The following is a 20,731-nucleotide window of genomic DNA, read 5'->3' as shown; positions in this document are numbered from 1 at the left end:
AGGCTAAATCAAGAACTTATTGTTAATAATAGTGCTCATCATAAAATAATTTTGAGTTCAAATCCATTCTCCACCAAGGGTTAACAAACACATGTTTCTTTCACACGATTTCATCAGAAAAATCAGGATAGGTATTATGCCCATTTTCCAGATGAAGTAACAACAAAAAATAGTTATTTTCCTTTGTGTAATAAGCCACAGGATCCAGTCTCTGACTCATTATTTAACTATCAGTCTCCTGCTAAACCAGATTCCTGTTATATTTTATAGTTTATGCCTTAGAACCAGATCTGTCCTTCCATAGTTACCTAGCAATAACCCCTTACATGTGTGTGTCATTGCTTCACATCTGAGGTTCAGAGCCATCCTGGACCTGAGCAAGGTCACCTCTCTAGCAAGTGGGACGCTCAAGGCTGCCCGGAACACGTCTGATGCCAACATTTACCTCAAAGGCCGTTACAAGCACGAATCCCTCCTCTGCTCCGTGGGAGAAGCACCCCTCTCGGGAGCACGGCTTCCTTGCGCCCCCTTCTGGCTTCTGCGTGAGCCCCTCAGGACCGTAACCGGCCGTGCCTCCCGCCCGAGCCCGGTGAGAGCAGAGCATGAATAAAACAGAGGCTGAGAATCGGCCCTGACAAGCGAGGTGCGTGGGCGTCCCCCTCCCGTCCAATCAGCCTGACCCCTAAGTCCATCTCACTGGGTCAGAAGGTCTAATTACAGGGCTGTTCGCCTTCTTTTCATGATTGACAGCAGCTGGAGGCAAAACGACTTTGGTGTCTGCTGATCCAGCCCCGCCCTGCCCCTCCGGCCCAGCACACCAGGCATCCTGGGGCCCAGGTGAGCCCGTCCCCGAATCCAGACTGAAAAGCCCGCATCCCCTCCCTCCGAGGGGAGCCACGGAGGTCAAGCCCAGTGCCCCGCGGGGACGTTACCTGCAGCTCTGTTTGGAAGAAGAACTTCTGTGGACACTGTGTGCAGTCATAGATCTTGTCTTCTTGTCCGTGGGCGGAGAAAATGTGCTGCTGCAACTTGTTTGCCTGAACAAACACTGCAATGAGAGAAAACGGGGCGCCGTTACTTTCTCTCGGAAATGGCCTCCGTGGAGGAGTCCCAGAGGAGACCCAGAGTAGGCGGACTGAAGGCACAGGCCTGGGGGGGGGGGGCGGTGACCCCCGCCAGGGGCCGGGGGAGCCCGGCCACCTTCGCTCTGCCCGGTCTCCGGCTTTCGTGACGATGCCCTCGACGGAGCACCGAATTCACCCAAATGGCTCCAAAGTCAAGGCTTATGGAGGTCCCGCTCCCTGTAAATCTTTTCGAAATAAAGCCCCAAATTGTCAAATGCACAGCAGCACTGTCGGAACCCCGATTTCTCAGCAACCCACAGGTTAAGAAATCATAAATGCCAAACCCTGTTTATTGTATTTGCCTAAAGTTATAGCTAGCAAACAGTTCTCTATTTAAATGCGTTAATGCTGAGAATGATACCGCACGGCAGCTCGGGGGCATTGTCTATAAATATGAAACAGAACCCCAGGTAACGTCTCTTTGGGTCCTTTAAGATCAACTCAGCCTACACACAGAATGCAAGGGTTTCAATAATATAAACATGTTCAATTTTAATGACTACAAAACAAGGCCCTCAGCCTGTGTAACAGTTTACCTGGGAGACACCCTATTAATAATTAAATTGTAGATGCCAGAGGCAGTGTTTGGGTTGGCAGCGCGGCTCCTGACGGATGCCTGGTGCACTGTGACCTAAAAAAGTTCGCCTCCACAATATTAATCGGGACAGGCGGGGAGAGGGCTTATTAAAGACGCCGGCGTTTGGCTTTGACTCTGCGCTAATCATTAAAATTATTCTAATTGCCAGCCAACCTAAAATATTAGAATATTGCTCTTATGAGTCATGCATTTTAATCACATTTCTCATTACCCTGAAAACTGCTCAGATTTCCTCTCCCACCTAACAATGCCAGGGTCCCCCCCCCACCTTAAATTGTTATTGCTAAAAAATGACTTCAAGATGCACGAGAACCATTTAGGCCTGTCAGCCCGAAGTGCAGACTGCTCATAATTAAAGCCTTTTTGTCTCTCACCCACATCACCAGAAATAAATGGGTTTTCATACAGATCTGCAACTACTGTCCGTGTCCGTTAGCACCTTTTCCGAGGCTTCGGGCCACGCCACGAAAGAGCTGTTTCATGAGGGTCTTAATCATGAGGAGATCTAGGACCCCACCCCCTTATGAAGACTTATTTAGGAACGTTTATAAAGAATCCAGACGCCTGACTTGTAGCTCAAGATAAATATTACATGACAGAATTTTTAAGTACAAATTCAGAAGAATGAAAAAATAGTTCTGCCCTCGCCGGTTTGGCTCCATGGACGGAGTGTCGGCCTGCGGACTGAAGGGTCCTGGGTTCGATTCCAGTCAAGGGCATGTACCTGGGTTACAGGCTTAATCCTTGACCCTGGTCGGGCACGTGTGGGAGGCAACCAATCCATGTTTCTCTCTCTCTCTCTCTCTCTGTCTCTCCCCCTCCCTTCCACTCTCTCTAAAAATTAATGGAAAAATATCCTCAGGTGAGGATTAGCAAAAAAATAAAAATAAAAACAGAAAAATAGTCCTGAAAGAAGCTGTGGCTGTGGAATGGCCCGAGGAAGCGGCCTGGCGGCGCGGCGGAAGGCCGAGCCGCACACACTCAGTCCTGCTCCTGCGCCCTGTCTCATCACAGCGCAGAGCGCCCAGGCCGGGCCACCGAGTTCGGAATCGATGCCTGGAATGTTGCTCAGGAAACAAAGAAGTCAATTTCGAGAGCCTACATGTTTGCTTTTCCTGACAAATAAGAAAGAAACGTAGCCTGGAGGGACTTAACCACTGAGTCCCTGGCACAAGCAAAGCGACCAGAGGAGCGTCCGGGGCAACGGTGTCGTCGGGGAAGTACCAGCACCGCGTGCGGCCACGTTTCAACCCCGGGGCTTCAAGTTTTCGTTTCTGACATTTCTTGGGGGGCTACAAAGTGACCTCTTACCACAGCTAATACAAATTTCTTCTTCAATGTGTCTATTTATATCAATGTCTCCCTTAAAAATTCCAATGTCCTAGGAAATGAATGCCTTATCAACTGTTGCCAAGTTCAGGGACTTTTGGGAGGATTATAATAATCTTTTCATTTCTAGGGCAGCGTGACTCAGGGGTTGAGCGTCGACCTATGAACCAGGAGGTCGCCATTCAATTCCTGGTCAGGGCACAACCCCGGGTTCCAGGGTCGATCCCCAGGGTGGGACGTGGTTCTCTCTCATCATTGATGTGTCTCTCTCCCTCTCCCTTCCTCTCTGACATCAGTAATAATAATAATATTTTCATTGCTCATGGGCAGTGTTATAAAGCAGGGGTGGGGGAATCTGGCCCACCCCATGAAGACATTTGGCCTGGCCCTACCTCCGCATTGGGGGAGCTCATTAAATGTCTGACCGGATGCAGCAGGATAACTCTTAAGGTGATACCTGCATGGCCCGCCAATGATGTTACAAGGAGCCACGCGCCCCTGGAAGGTAAAAGGCTCCCCCCCCCCCCCCCCCGCCGGATCCAGTCTTCCTGCTGAAATACAGACGCACGGACAGCAGGGCCGCGCTTTCAGTCCAACGTCTCGTGACTGAAAGCGGCTCCGTCCGGCTGTCTTTGCCTCGGTGACCTTTTGACATGGAGAAGAGAAAATGGAACAAAACCGGGATGTCATTTTCCAAATGGAAAAGTGCAAACTTCTGAGAGGACCTGAAATGCCATTTGCTCGTCCTCCTGGCTAACCTTCCGGCCCATCTGAGCCTCTAAGTAGCTGCGATCAATAATGCTAATAGCAGAATCACACACCTCCTCCCCAAATGAGCCGGCGTCCTCTCTGTGCCAGGCCGGAGCAGGGGGACCTGTGCTGGGGGGGGGGGGGGGGGAATGAGCGCCAGGCCTGGGCGGGCCTTGCCTACCTGCATGTCAATCGCCTACCTGTGAAGCACACGGGGCACTTGAAGGTGCCCCCCATGCCCTCGAAGCTGTGCTCGATCAGGTGGCACTGCAGTTTGGCCGGGGAGTCGAAGGTCTGGCTGCAGAGCTTGCATTCGTGGTTGAGTCCTTCATCTGTTAAGGAAAACACACGAGTAGAGACGTGAGAACCCACCTGTGTTCAGCGGACGACTGAGCTGATGATGACTGCATACGGGCACCCACTGCCCTCGCCTCCTGGCAGTGTATACGGTTTCTGGTTACTTCCCTGGATGCATTTATATCAATTTAACACATTTCCGAAATGTAACACCCCAAGCTGACACGAAGGCGGATTTTAGCGTAGGCAGTGCCTTTTATTAAGCTCTTAAAGCATAACTGGCGTGTCAGTAACGAGGCAGCTCCTTTCTCTATCACAGGTTTATGAGCTGGTATTTCCAAAGCCCTCAAGATAAAGGACCCGTAGAAAGATGGACAGCTTCTCCCTCAGGCCTTTCCTCCGGTTCACCTAGAAAGTTCTAGACGTTTCGGTTTCTAACCATAAACTTTGAGTGGTATTCCCATTAATGAGATTTTTTTTTTAATTCCAAAATTTTCAGGGAATGTTGAAATATTATCAATGCTTATCGTATCCTGCAAATGCTCGTTCTTTGCGTGGTGCTCCCAGACCCCATCTCTTCTCCATCGTTCCTCCTTTACCCTGAGGGACGGTTTCACTTCCACCCGCCTGCACGCGCCTGCCTTCTCCGAGGCGCCTTCCGGAGCTCCAGGCGCACTTTCCAGATTTTATGTCTTAGGAACAAGATGGTAGAAAAATATTTTCAAGTAGTAACCATTGCTATATAATGTGAAACGTTTGTGTTATAGATAAAACCTGTTATTTTTATGTTGCCATTTTCCTCTCGTTAAAATGTTCATGAAATTTAAAACTTAACCTGACTTGCTTCAATGAGCGAGAGGAAGAGGTGAAAAGCAGCAGCCCTCGGAAGGACCCCAGGATTTCCTGGTTTCAGACCCTGTGGTTCTAAGTGCACACAGACACCAATTCTTTTCCCGCCACAGCCCGGAGGCTCCCCTCCCATCCCCATTCTACAGAGGAGGAGACTGAGGCCCAGGGAGCGGGAGCCCATGCTACAGAGGAGGAGACTGAGGCCCAGGGAGCGGGAGCCCATGCTACAGAGGAGGAGACTGAGGCCCAGGGAGCGGGAGCCCATGCTACAGAGGAGGAGACTGAGGCCCAGGGAGCGGGAGCCCATGCTACAGAGGAGGAGACTGAGGCCCAGGGAGCGGGAGCCCATGCTACAGAGGAGGAGACTGAGGCCCAGGGAGCGGGAGTGACTTGTTCTCAGTCACAGGGGCAATCACTGATGGAGCCAAAACCTACCCCGAGGCCCAGGCAACTTGGCTCAGGGTCTGGGACCTTCACAGAGAAGCTAAGGCCAACACCAGCTACCACGGGGCGACCACTGAGGAGGAGTCAAGGGTTAGGGCTGCCATTTAACCTGACGTTATCCGGCTGTTATCTTCTCTTATCTGCAACGATTAAACACGCTATGAAGGAACGTCCGTGTGGGATACCCCAGATCTGGGGAACGGAAGACAAACACACACGGTGGGCGGCACGTCTCCACCATTCGATCCTCTCGCTCAGCACAACACGGGTGTGGGAGTCCTCCTCCCGTTCCTATTACTGGCAACACAAAAGCCCAATTACAAAGTGAGTGATTATGCGCTAACGCGGGGTAAAATCACTCTATTTGTATTCCTAATCTTTCCTCCCACACAAGCACGCGTCTTTAGAAGCAGAGGGTCGGAATTGGTGAAAACAGAAGCAAAGCACTAATTAAGCCACCCTGCACTGTCTGCATTTCACAGGAGATAAAAACCGACTCTGCATTTGGGTGGCAGAGCAAACTCCTCGATTATAATTATGTAAGAGGGAGTTTAATTGTGCATACTGACATGACAAGGGGTTACACAAAAAGCTTTAGGGATTATATAAGATCCAGGGGTTTTTATCTGTTCTTTTCTTTCTTTTTTTTAATTTTAAAGTTACCAAAAATTTGCCAAATTTTAGATATTGAGAGACATAAGAAACACCATTGATTGTAGGGTACTGGGTCAGTAAGTTAATCCTCAGGAAGACTTGCCAAATTTAAACGTTTTCTGTTCCCTCAATGCTGTATGCCTTTATTTTGGTAGTACGACAGTAATTAAGAGTTTTAATTTTATCTTTAAATTATGTGTTTGGCACAAGAACCAAGAATGTGGCCTATGGGTTGAGCAGTGCCCACATTTGCTCCAGAATTCTTACACTTCCGCTCCCTGGGAAGGTCCAGGGGGCTTTCTTGGGGCTAAGGATTGACGGTCACACGAACCTAACACACATGATGCCAGTACATCGTTGATGTGATGCTCTCTTCCTTGACTGTGAGCGTTTTGTTTGGGAAAATAATAGACGGGAAACAAACAAAACAGGTGCATGTGGATCTGCACAAGGAGCATGTTCTCATCCGTGTTTATTCACTTCTCACCCGAAGAGCAGAGCAGCCCCCTCAGAGAACGTGAACGGGTCCAAATGCAGTCACGTGACCCCACACAGAGGTGGCTCACGTCTCCTACGCCCACTTCACAGAGGCGGAAAGTGAGGCCCAGGGAGCTGAAATGCCTTCGCTCGGAGTCACGGGGCAACCACTGGCAGAGCACGGGCACGGGGCTCGCGCCGATTTCGCTCCAGGAGCTGCCCCGTTCACGTTACCCGGGGAGGCCCCAAGAGCCCGCCAGGACCATCACGGCGGGAGCCGGCAGAGGCACTGGGATATGGAGACCAGGCAGGAAGGTCTACCTGCCTCTTCTTCCTGAGGAGCAGTACAACCAATGCTGTGCCTCCTCAGCTTCACAGGACAGAACAACATCTGCACTGTGCCACGGCGATGCTGGGCAAGCCGAAGCCAGCCAGCTCCGGCTGTGCAGCACGCCCCTCGCTCCTCGCCTGTTAACCCCCTGGGCCGGTCCCAGGCTCCCCCCGCCACGGCCACAGGGTCAAACGCAGAATGAACGAGAGGAGGGGGCCCGAAGCATTACAGGTTAACGGAATTCATTTCATAGTTTTTAGCTGAAGAAGGGGGACCGACGGTGATGGCAAACGAAGCTTATTTGTAATAAGAATTGTGAAAGCTTGGCCTTATTCAGCGTCTGCTTCGCTGAACTCTCGCGCACGCTGACATTTGCACTGTGAGGCCGGAGCGGGGTCTGCATTTCCAGACCTGTGAACCCGCCCTCCGCGCTGCAGGACGCGGCTGCGGCAAGCCCGTGTCCTTTCCAAGCGGCGCCTCTCTCCTTTTCCTCCTCGTGGGGCGCAGGGAGTGAGAACAGGAAGGAGCGACGGTGGTTTAATGTAAAGTCGTGTGCATGAGGCGATGCTATCAACACCTCCGATTTCAGGTGACCTTCAGCCCGAGACTCGGATTCTGCCCACGGAGCCACAGCTCGCGCCTCCTTCTCTGCTTTCTTCCTAGAGGTGCCAGCAGTTTAAAAATTCAATCCAAGTCACCGTTTCTGCGCTCCGGAAAGGTAGCAGCTGACAGTAATTGGATAATAGAGCCTGACTCATTTATTACAGAGAGATTCTGAGTCAATTGATTTAATAACCATTACAATATTCCATTAAGGATATAATAGGCTAATGCAGCCCTATTTCTTATTAAGAGTTATAGATGGGACCTGCGGATGAAACTTCTAGATTCCTCATCCTCTTTCTGCCCATGCGTACTCCCCAGGTTTTCTGCAGTGAGACGATTTATTTGCCTTTGTAGGTAACTTTGGAAACCGAAGAACAAAAAATACTAGCCTTCCTGTACCCTATTAATAAAGATTGATTGCAACACTGAAATTCTGATAACCAAAAGTTGGGCAGGAAGTGAGCAATATTATGCAGTGAAAAAACCCCGTGACTGAGCGTTAGACTGAAAAGCACTGAGCGAACACACGCGAGAGCAGCAATGAGCAGGGAAAGGGAGGAGGTCGCGCCAGGGTGCAGACGTGCCGGCGGGGTGAGAACAGGGGGCTTCAGCTAAACCTGTTCCTCCCAGAACAAGCAGAAAGCCCGCTCTGCGGAGTCCTGGTGGGGGGAGGTCACGTGGCCAGCACTGGGGTCCATGGTCAGGAAGGGCGAGAGGCGCTCCCCTCACTGGGAACGCGCTGCAGGCAGCTGCCTTCTGTCCGGGCCAACCGCCACCGTGCATGCCCACGATGGCCGGGGCGTGGTTAGGAGACGGTTTCACGTGGACCTAACTCAGCTAAACCGCCATTCCCCTCTGCTGCTCCGCACGTCCGTGTGAACATCACCGCACACAGGCGCGGGTTAGCGCCGAGGCGAGGCGCGTGTAGCTGTGACTCCCCTCCGTGTCGGAAGGGAAGAGCCTGAACCCGCCGTTGCGACAAACCTCGTCGCCTTCCCAACGGCTGAGAGAGCAACGGCTGTCCGAGGCCATTTCGGGGGGGGGGGGGGGGGGACGATGTCTGTCTCGTTTATAAAACCTGGACAGCACAGTGTGCACGGCCCGTGCGGTCACGGAGAAGCCGTCGCCACCACGGGATGCTCAAGCACAGCTCGAGCTCTGAGCTCCACCGTGGCCCCGGGGGCCCGGCTGAAGACACACGTTTCAGTGCGAGCAGCCGGGACCGGCCAGGCTGGCCCTCCCTGGCCTGCAGGAGAAGCTACGAGTGCGTGTGCGGCGGCTGACTTACGGCGGCTCTTACCCCAGGAATCACCGGGGCCTCTGGGGCGGTCTGGTCAGCACCGAGGCCATTACCCAGGACCGACGTGTGACGGTTTGTAAGTAGAACTCCTCCTCTCGCTGGCCCTGGAGACCAGCCAGCGGGCCCTCTCGCCTCCTACAGCGCATAACCTACAGGCCCAGCTCCAAAGACACAAATGCTTCTGGCCACACGCGCGGGCTGTGACCTGAGCGGGAGCGAGTCCTGCCCTCGAAATCCGCATCGAGCATCGGATGCCCTGCAGCTGTGGTTTGTCCAGTTCCAACGCCTGCAATATATATATATATATATATACATCTATATATTAAATCCAAGAAAACTGCCCTAAACCAACTCGCCCCCCTTTCTTCTGCTTCTCCTCTTTCCTGAGTTAATTTCCAAGGACACATTTATAAGCGTGGGGTCTGAGGAGTAAGAAAGAACAGCCGTACATGACACAACGCAGCCCTCGGCTACGCTGGCTCGCCCTAGAAACCAGGAGCAGAAAAATAGGCCGAGTGCGCTGCGATTTGCCACGCACACAGCAGCGCGTCTTCCCAGGGCCCCGGCGCTCCGGCCCCTGCAATTTGTTGCACTCGACGCTGCACCGTTACTCACCGAGCTGCTCACTTGGCAAAGGAGACTGTTACTTACGGCTCCAAGTCTGCCAGGCGGTGAGTCATTACGCCTCCAAAGTGAGGCAGAATTTCAGATGGTAGAGTACGGTGTGACCCTTTTCTTTGCACTGGTTAGAAAGTTCTGCCCTCTGCCTTTTTATTTTTTATTTTTATCTTTTTGTCCTATGCCTTTAAAAAAATATATATATATATTTTAAATTGATTTTTAGAAAGCAAGGGGGGGGGATATCAATGATGAGAGAGAATCATGGATCAGCGGCCTCCTGCATGCACCCTCTGGGGATCGAACCCGCAACCCGGGCATGTGCCCTGACTGGGAATTGAACCCTGACCTCCTGGTTCATAGGTCGATGCTCACCACTGAGCCATGCCGGCCAGGCTCTGCCCTATTATTTTGAACACTTTGACTTGGAAATGAATCTTGCCTGAGACCAACCAACACTAGCACCTACTTGGACTTCCTTCCTCACAGCCATTTGGGAGTGTCCGCCACTGCCTGGATCCCTCACCCACGAGGTGAAAACAGGAGACTCACAACGGAGAGGACGGGTGTGGGGCCACTAAGCGTGAATGCGCACCAGGAACCTTGATTCTGACCATCCACAGTGCCTCCCCCTCAGGTATCTCAAGAAAAGCAAATGGTATCCATTCCGTGTGTCTCAGCCAGAGTCTTCTTTCTTCTTCTTTTTAAATATACTTTTACTGATTTCAGAGAGGAAGGGAGAGAGAAACAGGAACATCAATGATGAGAGAGAATCACTGAGCGGCTGCCTTCTGCACGCCCCCCAGTGGAGATGGAGCCCACAACCCGGGCCTGTGCCCTGACCGGGAATCGAACCGTCACGTCAACCACTTAGGCACACCTCACTTCGAGATCGGTACGGTGCTTCTGGCCAGTGGTCTAAGGGCGTCGACGCCTCTGCCCTTTCGGAGCGAGGCCCTGACCCTGGCCCTGCTGTTTCCCGTCCTGGCCTCTCGCTGTCAGCAGGGCTGGGAGGAAACGGGTCAGCAGGGGAGGCAGCCTTGCACCCGGCGATTCAAGGAGCCCGGGGGCTGCCTGGAGCCCCATAAACAGCAGCAGCTTGGAAACCAGCAGGAGGCCCAGGTGGGCTGGGATGGAGAGTCAGGCAGCGGGATTTCAGATGCTCTGAGGTGTAATAGCGTCCAATTCCGTGGCTATTATGATCGGTTCTGGCTAGCAGTGACTAGAATATTCTCACGGAGGAGAAAACCCTGAAATGCTATTGAAACAATAAGACAAACAACCCACCAGAAAGTGGCTTCCCTCGGCCTACAGGGACTCGGCAGCGCAGTTCTGGCACAAGCTGGGCGAGGGGTAGGCACGGAGACTAGAGGCGCCTTTCAAGCCTGGCCAGGGCGTCTGCACCCCGGGCCTCATCCTTCCCTTCTCCACTTTCCTGATCTCAACAGGGGCCCTGGAGTCGAAGGCGCAGAGAAAACAGTGCCAGCAAACAGCTTGGAGGTAAAAACTTGGGCTCCAAATGTTTTTATTTAAAACAAACAAACCCCAAGAACATCAGTTTTGGGTACGGCACTGAAAAAATCACTTTGAACTCCCGACTCCTCTCCCCACGGAAAAACACATTGTGAACCAAGAACAGAAGAAAGCAGTACCAGTTATTAGATACTTGTTTAGTGACAATAATGCTAGCCCCACAAAGGCCAGCGTGAGGGTGGGGTGGGCGCGAGAGCAGAGACCAGCTGCACCTGAAATCCACCCCGTCTGTTGGGAAGGGAAGGCTGCCTTAAAACAGCGGCTCCCCAGAGAGAGCCCGGACTTACGTATTCGTCGCTGAATTCCACTGAGAGGGAGGGACCCAGATTACTTGGACAATTTTCTCCTCTATTTATGGTCACTTGAATACATGAAAGAAACCCCTTTCCTCTAACAGAGTTTTTCACCACTTAATCTTTAATGCTGCTCTCTTTTCTGCCTTGGCAGCCAGTGTATGAGCACGCAAGGACAGCATAAAAAATGCCCTCCCGTTTCCCATAATAATAGACATAAGAGATAAGGAGACATGACAGGTTTCCGATTCATCATGCTCTCCGGCTCTTGCCCGGCCTGCAAAAGCGTGGAGGTGGCAGTCCAGGGCGTCGTAATACCAAGCAAGTGCCCACTGGCATGGCTCAGTGGATGAGCGTCGACTTATGAACCAGAAGGTCACAATTCCATTCCTGGTCAGGGCACAGGCCTGGATTGTGGGCTCAATCCCCAGTGGAGGGTGTGCAGGAGGCAGCTGGTCAATGATTCTCTCTCATCATTGATGTTTCTGTTTCTCTCTCTCTCTCCCTTCCCCGCTGAAATCAATAAAAATATATTAAAAAAGATACCAAGCAAGTGCCAGGACACTGGTTTGGGCTCTTCATCAGTTTGTGCTCAAGGCGAGTTTTAGGGGGCGAGGGCAGTGTCTGTTTGTGCCAAACGCCTGGAACAGCACGGAGCTCACTGGCTAACATGTATTTATGACATCGATGGGAAACAGATCCTAGCTAGTCCTCCATGTAACTTCACCAGAACAAAATGTTTACTATTTGTCGGCTGAGTTTCCAGAGACCGCCCCTGCCCTTTGAACACTCAGCCCACCGCATGCGCAGAGGGGTCCGCGGATCCAGCCTGGACGGCGTGCCGCCATCGTTCCCGAAAGGAGACGAGGATGCCTGCGCAAGGGGAGCACTCACCGAGCACTTCTCCTCTGCCAGCTCTTCTCTGGCAAGGAACTCAGGGCTCAAACTCACCCTTATTCCCAGAGGAAAGTCTATGACACACTGTAGCCCTGCCACACGAAAAGAACCCGGCAAAAGAGGACCCCGAGCCACAGAGCCTCTCTCTATCCTACAGCCACGACCCGGAGCGCGCTTTTCAGACAATTCCCATCAGGAGTTGCGGATGCTTACATGGCACAGCCCCGTCCGTGATCTAATGGCTAAGTCAGATGATGCGATTATTTCACTCTCTGCTTCAACTTTCTCTCGTCCGATATTAAGTGCCTACAGGTACTGCCCTCCCCGCGGGCTCCTGGTGCTGGCGGACGTGCAGGTGTACCTGCCTCCGAGGGCTGTGCAAAAACACACGGCCGGGTCCGTGGAAGAGGAGAGTTCATGCAGCGTAACGGAATGTAACCTGCTTCCAAGGTAAATCCCGCGGGAAAAGGCTTTTGAGAACAGAGACGGTGCAGCGGTCAGTATGGACTCCACACGCGCAGAGGACCGGCCACCCAGCCCCCACCCGGCACAGCTCACATCAGGGGTGTGTCCCTGCCACTGTGCAGAGTTTACCCAAGAGCTAGGGCCTATTCTTCCTTTTTACTTATTTATATTTTTTATATTTTTTTTATTGACTTCAGAGAGGAAGGAAGAGAGAGAAACATCAATGATGAGAGTGAATCATGGATCAGCTGCCTCCTGCACGCCCCCGACTGGGAATTGAGCCTGCAACCCGGGCATGTGGCCTTCACCGGCCTGGAACCTGGGACCTTTCAGTCCGCAGGACGACGCCCTATGCACTGCGCCAAACCGGCTAGGGCAGTTCTTTCTTTTTAAAACCCTCTTCTTCTTGTCAAAAAGCCACTAATTATCTGAACAAGAAAGGTTCTGAACAATGAAAAGGAGTTTATCCTTGGGAGATTGCGCGCGGATGTAAAGGGGGCCCCATCTCAGATTTCCAAGGGACTCCATCCTGCGCTTCCCACTTGGTGGCAACGCTAGGGAGTTCACCAGCACCGCGCACGGGGCACAGCGCTGCGCGGGGTGCACAGGACTCTGTGTGATTGCTCGGCTGCTGTGACTCAGACACTCGGCCTGGAAGAAGAAAGGGAGGTAATGGTGCAATAAATGCGGTAAGATCTCTAAGAACAGTGTGCAGAAATGCGCTGCCAACCTCGGCCTCCTCTGTTCAGACGCAGCCGCCCTCCAAGGAACCGCCCTGCGGTTATTAAGGTGATGCACTGCGCACCGGTCAGAGCTCCATAACCTCTGAATTGCCGGGCTGTAATTAAGGCCACTAGTTTTATTCAGGAAGGTTCGAGGCGGCTCCATTCAAGCTGGCTTAACTGGTGTGAATTTAATGTCGCGCCGACGGTGGCTCAGGCAGCTGCGGGGCGTGAATTCCCAATTAAGCCCAGATTTAAAGAAACCACGGGCGTCAGGACGTAGCCCAGAGTCTGCACAGGTGCACCATTCATTCACTCGTTCGTTCATCCATCCATCCATCCCACTGCCAGTTTCCTAATTTGGGAATCTAAATAAGTCTAATTATTTACAGTGTCAGTAGAAGAGGTTTATTATAGTTACTTTTAAAAAATTTTGAATATTAGCTCATTAGTTGTCAGCCTTCCTTCTTGTCTAATATAATCTGTTAAGGCTGTAAATTTATTTATTTTTACTATATTTTTATTGATTTCAGAGAGGAAGGAAGAGGGAGAGAGAGAGAAACATCAATGATGACAGAGAATCGTGGATCGGCTGCCTCCTGCTCGCCCCCCACTGGGGATGGAGCCCACAACCGAGGCATGTGCCTTGACAGAGAATCAAACTGAGACCTCCTGGTTCATTGGGTGACGCTCAACCACCACCGAGCCCGGGGCTGGGCTATTATAGTTACTCTTAAGGGCATGATGATCACTTTCATGGAAGGGGGCGGGGCTTAGGCTATGCCAACCAACAGTAATGTTTCAAAATGGAAGCTGTCAAGGAAGAAATGTTATTTAACGTTATAGAGGACATTCTAAGAGGGAACATGTTTGGAGAGGGCTACGGGGGGAATAAAGGGCACTCTGTGGACAGGCCCTGCGTGGGAGTAAAATACACCCCCTGACGGGCGGGCATCAAGGGAGGCAGACAAAGGCGAGGAAAGGTGGGCGCTCCCGCTCTGGGCACAGAGAGCAGCAGCAGAAGCCAGGGCGGCGGAGAGGAGGCGGAAGGACTTGACCCGCGTTCAACATTCTGCTGGATCGCGCTCCCAGGCATTCATCTCGGATGGGATGCTGGCAGTTTGCGAGGCTGCGCCGGCAATAATGATAAATGGGTTTCTCTACAGCCAAGTGGCTCCAGCAGCCAGCCACGTAACGGCCATGTAATTAATAACAATGAGCAATTAAAGAGAACAGCAGGTTATGGCTATAAGGTGTCAACAGATATTAGCCAAGGAAAAACCTGCAACAACACACTTCACAGGAGAATCAACGCAGAGTGAGAGTCTGTGTGGAGTGTCTCCTTCCAGACCACGTTTTGGATAAAGCTTTCACGTTTGAAGGAAAATGGAGGATGACATGAAACTGCTCTAAGGTGAGGAGCAGGCATCCCTCCAAAACCCAACGCCGCGCCCCGAGCTGAGACACCGGGAAGGTGGGGGAGGGTGGGCGCTGGGAGCTGGCTGGCCGCGATCGTGGCGGCATCTCCCCGACCAGGAGTTGCCCTCAGAGATGCTCACAGCGGTGTTCGCTGCTCAGGAATTTCAGAGACCCCAGAACCCCGTGGCTGTCATGGAAAATGGAGAAGCAATAAAGGAGGGCGTGCAGGAAGCAGGTCTGCGGTGCGTGTCCTCCAGCGGCCCTCACGCTGGGAGACGGGCACAGGGCAGAGGGGCTTGGAGACAATCTAGGTCACTCGGGAGGGGCTCCCGTCAAAGACCAGGAGGCTGAGACCAGCCTGCTAACGGCCACGCCCAGGAGGCGGCTCCCAGGGTCAGGGTTCCTGAACCCCATGGTCGCGGTCCCACAAACCTCCCTGGACACCTTTCCTACCCGTGAACCACAGCAATCCGCTTGTCGGTTAAACAGAGCACACGATCCTGCCTTTCTGACCTCTCGCTGATGCACGAGGAGTCACGTGTGTTTCCAGGTGGCCGTGCCCACTGGTCATGGACGTGACCCCCCCCCCCCCCCACCCCGCTCCTGCAGAGGAGCCAGGACACCATTCTCGGGTGCACTCTGCTCTGAGCTGTCAATCTGAGCAGTGCTCATGGCGACACAACCTGTGACACAGGCATCCGTGGCCCAACACGGACGCTTCTCTCAATGGCCACAGCCCAGTGACGGGTTAAACCGTCGCCTGAACCCTGTGCAGACGGTGTGAGCGCCCTCGTGGAAGTCTGATTATTCACAAACAAGGTGCCCCTACTTCTACTCCCCTGCAGCTCCTTCTCCTTCTCTACGCGCCCAGTCGCTCCCTGACGTGTCTCCAATGGAGGGATTGGGGAGACACAGGCTGCACGCATAACCCTGCGCGGCCTCCCGAAAGGCAGCTCCACACTCGGGGGAAGTAGGCCGGCTCGACAGGTTCCTAACCTACTTCTCTCTTGGCTTCAGTCTGGATGCACCTCCGCATCCCGCGCTCCACCCTGCAGCCCAAGGGTCCTGGCGCAGCCGTGCACCATGCTCACTTCCCCTTCCTCCGTCTGTGTCACGGCAGTCGGAGCAACTAGGGAGAAGAGTCATTATCTACAGAGATGGGGAAAAGGAAGGAGAGAGGCGGGGAGAGGGAGGGAGAGAGAGAGACAAGGAGGGAGGAGGGGAGAAGAGGAAGGATGGAGGAGGGGAGGAGGGAGAGGAGGAGGGGAGGAGGGGAGGAGGGAGGGGAGGGGAGAGGAGGAGGGAGGGAGGGAGGGAGGGAGGGAGGGAGGGAGGGAGGGAGGGAGGGAGGGAGGTAGGTCACAATGTACATCAGCGTGTCCTAAGAAATGTATACACACTTTAACAGCTGATTCTAGTACATTTTGACAATGAAATGTATTTTAATAAACACTGCCTTTATCATTATTCAAAGTGTGTATACATTTTTTGGGGGGACACCCTGTATTGTAACAAAGACTTCTTTCTTATTTCGACTTAGCTTGGAAGTAGTGAAGAGGTAGATATTTCTAGGGGTTTTGTTAGGTCAAAACCCAAAGCTAAAGACTATGAAATGGGCCAAACACAAAGCCGGCTGGTCAGCACGTGCCGCGACGGAACGGAGAGGGAGACGCACTGAGGGAGGCTGCTCCCTCGCGGACGGCGACGCCCAGGTTACCTCTGCAAAGCCATCACATGTTGCTAAGACTGCACTGACCAAGTATAAAGATGCTTTGGACACAATAAATTTTTAAGCCTTTATCTTTTGGACAATTTTTTGAAAACCCGAACCAGCTCATTCAAGTTCCGTTTTAAAAATTTAAATACTGTATATACTGTGTCAATACACAAAGGCTGATGATTTTCTAACACAAAAGGAAATCTATTGAGAAAAATGTCACTGAAATATCTGTCAATGGCTTTCAACATTTTATTTATTGAAACGCTCTGCTTCGTGCCCGCATGGTACGTGGGGCAAATGGCACAGAATTCCAATGCCGTCTTCAAGAACGGAAGTGGAAGTCTCATTCTCACAGCTGTCAAGTTTATGTCCTCTCTGAAAGCAAATCACTTTAAGCTCATTCATCAAGTTCACTCTTGGTGAAGAAAAACGTAAAACAGTCCAGGGCAGGAAGTGACCTGGGGGATGTCTTGTCCTCCTGCTCTTCCTTCGCTTCCGAAAAGCAGTAGCCATGTCTGGTTTCTTAAAGGCAGAGATGAGCAGGAGAGTTTTGTATTTAACCACCTGGCGGGAAGTCAACACTCTGCATACTTCTGTGGGGTAGAAACTGTTGGAAAAGCTAGGAGGCGAACAGAGAGGAGCCGGCCATGAAGGCATTCCCGTCGCCGAATACTGCCGGAAGGACATGAGAAACGAAGATGAGCGTGGACACAGGCAGGTTAGCAGGGCCTGGGTGCACAGAGGGAACCTAGTAAACATGCTTAGTATATTTTCAACCAACCACAGAACTGACCTGTGTAGATACGTATCTTTCGAGAAAAATTTATAGTGACAAAATAAATGTTCTTCTCTAGAATGGGAAGATAAGTTTTCATAATTAAAACTGGCCCAGACATTTTGAAGAATTAAAAATAAAATATCTCAGCCCTGGCCGGGTAGCTCAGTTGGTTAGAGTGTCCATTCCAACACCCCAAGGTTGTGGGTTCGATCCCCAGTCAAGGCACATACAAGAAGCAACCAACAAATGAATAAACTGGTGGAACAACAGATCGACCTCTCTCTCTCTAAATCAGTAAAGATTTAAGAAAATCTCAGCAAATGACACAGGACCGTGACTGTCTCTCACAGCGCACTTACGGTGGGTGAGACAGGGCTGCCGAGGGAGTGCTGGAGGGGCTTGGCCCCCCGGTCCATTCTCAGCCTCTGACCCCACTGGGGGCACCCACAGCACAGGTGGACGCCTCCTCCAAGCGGGAAGCGTCGGAGAAAGGAAGAATGCAAGCAAGTGATGCCCAGAGGGCTGGAATCTAGGCACCTCTCCTTCGAAATAAACAGGAGAGTCTGTCTCACAGTGATAACAGCAGAGAAATTCCAAATCAGAGAAGTCACTGCGGCCTTAACTCACCCGGTGAGGCCTGCTGATTACCTCATCCCGAGGAGGTCATGCCCGAGTCCCGCCAACACGACGCTGGAGCACAAGTGAGGGGCGTGTCCACGCGGTTGGACCGCCTCTTTCCCACAGCCCCCCAGAAGGAGACTTCTCTTTGCTAAGACCGTGAAACGGGACGTGTCCTCCCCACCGTCCCTCCCTGAGGATGAGTAACAACATAACAATTCCTTGTATTCACATAGCATTTCAGTTTTCAGAATGTGTGGTTGGGGTCTATGTACACTGATTCTCAGTTAATCGACCTGAAAACGTCGATTGGTCCAGGTAACCCAGGTCCTAGGAGGAGTCTGACTGGTTTGCTGGGCTCAAATCTGGGTCTAGACTCCAGGTCAGGGGGAAGGACCAAGTTAAATTTTAACTTGGAACCAAGTTTAAGTGACATCACGATGCTGAGCTGGTCGGGCCCCTCTGCGAAGGAGGAGCGGAGACCACCCAGCAGCTTGTGTCGATCATGTGCGTTTAGTTAAGGCCGAGTCACGGCGGGGGTGGGGTGGGGGGGGGGGGGGAGAGAAATCAGAAGAAGGTACTTCCGGCGCGGACCTTTCTGATCATCCCAATGGTTTATTTTAGTGCCCCTTTCAGGTTTAAGGCCAAACAGATGCTGCTCTTCTTTTCTAGGTTATAACTTTCGAATTCATCAAGGGTGAGGTGAAGACTGGGCATCCCAACATGTGAGTAATTCATGAAGAGACAGCGTATTTCAGATGTGCTGGGATGGCTAAGAAAACCGGTATGACTCATCTTACCGAGTCTGTTTTTAAAAACCCCAAATGTCATGATTTCCAAACTGTGCAGCCAGGCAGAATCGTTTGTCTCCCGACAAATGGACCCAGTTCCGAGGCCGGGCTCCCCCGCGCGGAGAGTTTCCCACGGAGGTTACCCATCGCTTCCTGCGCTGCTCCGGAAAACACGCGGAAACCACACACCGCGCAGGCCAAGGACTGGCGTTCTCGAAAACAAACCAACCCTCCCTGCCCCCAGAAATGTAAATACAAAGTTAGATTTCCCTGTACTGCGTTTGATTGCATTAATTGATGTTTAAAAAAATCTGTTGAAAATAAAGCCCAGCAGTAACATTTTTCTTCCCTAAATCACAATCGCAGCGCATTGCACACATTACCCAGGGTCCCCTGGTATGACTGTAAAGTTCCACTCTGGCAGTAAAAGGCATCCGGCGCGTGCTCCATTCCATCGCTGCCTCCCCAACATGTAAGCGCGGGTCACAGGCGCAACGAAGCCTCTTCGCACACGGAGTAAACATCCATTTCCGAGGCCTACTTAGAAACGGGCTGGTCAGCCAATAAATCCCCTTAAATTTATAAAAAACAGCATTTTATTCTAAAGTAAGGTTTGTGAGCGGATGGCTCGGAGCCATTACTGACTCCTGTTCTGTCACCTGGCGTTTTCCCACCGTCACCTGCATCCCAGCACGGGCACCGCTCCTCTCCCGGAGGCTCCCCGGCTGCCCTGGAGCAGACGGGAGAGAGTGTCGTACGTCATCACAGAGACCACCTGCCACGCCTCCTCACGTGCCCCGCGGTGGTGTGAGCCTAAATACTAAGGCTCCGGGCCCTGGCTGGTGTGGCTCAGTGGACAGAGCGTCGGCCTGTGGACTGAAGGGTCCCAGGTTCGATTCCGGTCAAGGGCACGGACCTCAGTTGCAGGCTCCTCCCTGGTCTGGACCCTGGTCGGGGCACATGCAGGAGGCAACCCATCAATGTGTTTCTCTCACACCGATGCTCCTCTCTGTCTTTCCCTCTCTTCCATGCTTCCTAGAATCAATGGAAACATATCCTCTGGTGAGGACTAAAAAAAACAAACAAAACGAAGGCTCTGCTGTCACGTCGTGGGCGTGGGATGCCCAGCCCTGCACTGACCAACCAGCTCACCTCACCTGCACTGTTGAACCGTCTCAGCGGGACCATCCCGCCCACAGGGCTGCCAGCGGCCCACATCACAGGCTGCCAAGGGACTCGGTGGACACCACCACGCCAAGTGTCCAGCACAATGCCCGGCCGGCGTGAGGACCCTGTAAGGATCAGTGATCTCTGTTACTGAATGGGAACCAAGTGTTTGTTCCATCTGTTCAAATAGATGAAATACTTTTACTCTTCAGAGTTCATTGATCGACTTTGTTCCTGTGTGTCTCCCCTCCAGCCCCCCACAGGGAAAAAGAGAGGGGGAAGGAGCAGAAGCAGCGAGCTGCGTGGGGCCGAGAGGATCGCCAGGCTGTGCATTCAGACACAGAGGCAGGGGAGGCCAGCGCCCCACTGAGTGCCCCTCCTCCACGGCAGTGGTCAGCTGCCCACGCAGCCCTGGCTCTCGCTGGACTGAGACTGGGACAGAGGCCACCAGGGTGAAAGCCCCAAGACAGACGGACGGCTCACAGGAACGCGGTCGGTGGACGGGGTGTCAGCTGGGCCCAGGAAGGGGGGCCCGCCTCTCGGGCTCCCGCTCCCAGGCCAGGGCAGGGCGGCAGGAGCAGCGGCGGCCACACGCCTAGCCACGTGGTTCTTCGGGCAGACCCAGCAGAGCCCTTTAACCCCAACCCCGACACTTCAGAGGAAATCGGAGCAGATGGCATGGACTGAAGACAATGCCGAGGAGATGCTCATGCTGCTCACTACCCACTGCTGAAGGCCTCTTCCTGCGAGGCATCGCCATAGCACAACCGTCATCTCCCCTCTCCCTCCTCAGTCCAACGGCGTGTGTGCTTGTGTGCGCACGCGTGTGTGCGTGGAGGAGGGAGACGAGTGTTGAGACAACCTCTCGGTGTACCTGCTGGAAGGACACAGAAACCTCGTCCGGGATGGAGGAGGAGCTCAGCGGGAATGGAAGAACTGTGGCGCCTTCTG

General features: G+C 52.6%; 1 protein-coding gene across 3 annotated transcripts in view; it reads right to left on the bottom strand.

Moving 5' to 3' along the window:
* The window catches only part of ZNF521 (zinc finger protein 521), a 285,963-nt gene that overhangs the window by 22,113 nt on the left and 243,119 nt on the right, over nt 1-20,731 (bottom strand). For all 3 annotated transcript variants that reach the window (XM_079784492.1, XM_079784493.1, XR_013814214.1), the window contains 2 exons: nt 4,002-4,133; nt 933-1,048 (listed from right to left, as the gene is read on the bottom strand). In XM_079784492.1, the coding sequence (XP_079640618.1) occupies nt 933-1,048; nt 4,002-4,133 (248 nt within the window). Of the gene's footprint in view, nt 1-932; nt 1,049-4,001; nt 4,134-20,731 lie in introns of those variants that run through there.

Source organism: Cnephaeus nilssonii, assembly GCF_951640355.1.
Source record: "Cnephaeus nilssonii genome assembly, chromosome: 11".
Lineage (NCBI taxonomy): Eukaryota > Metazoa > Chordata > Mammalia > Chiroptera > Vespertilionidae > Cnephaeus > Cnephaeus nilssonii.
The sequence above is the reverse complement of the archived record's forward strand: the minus strand, read 5'-3'. Positions and strand labels throughout refer to the sequence as shown.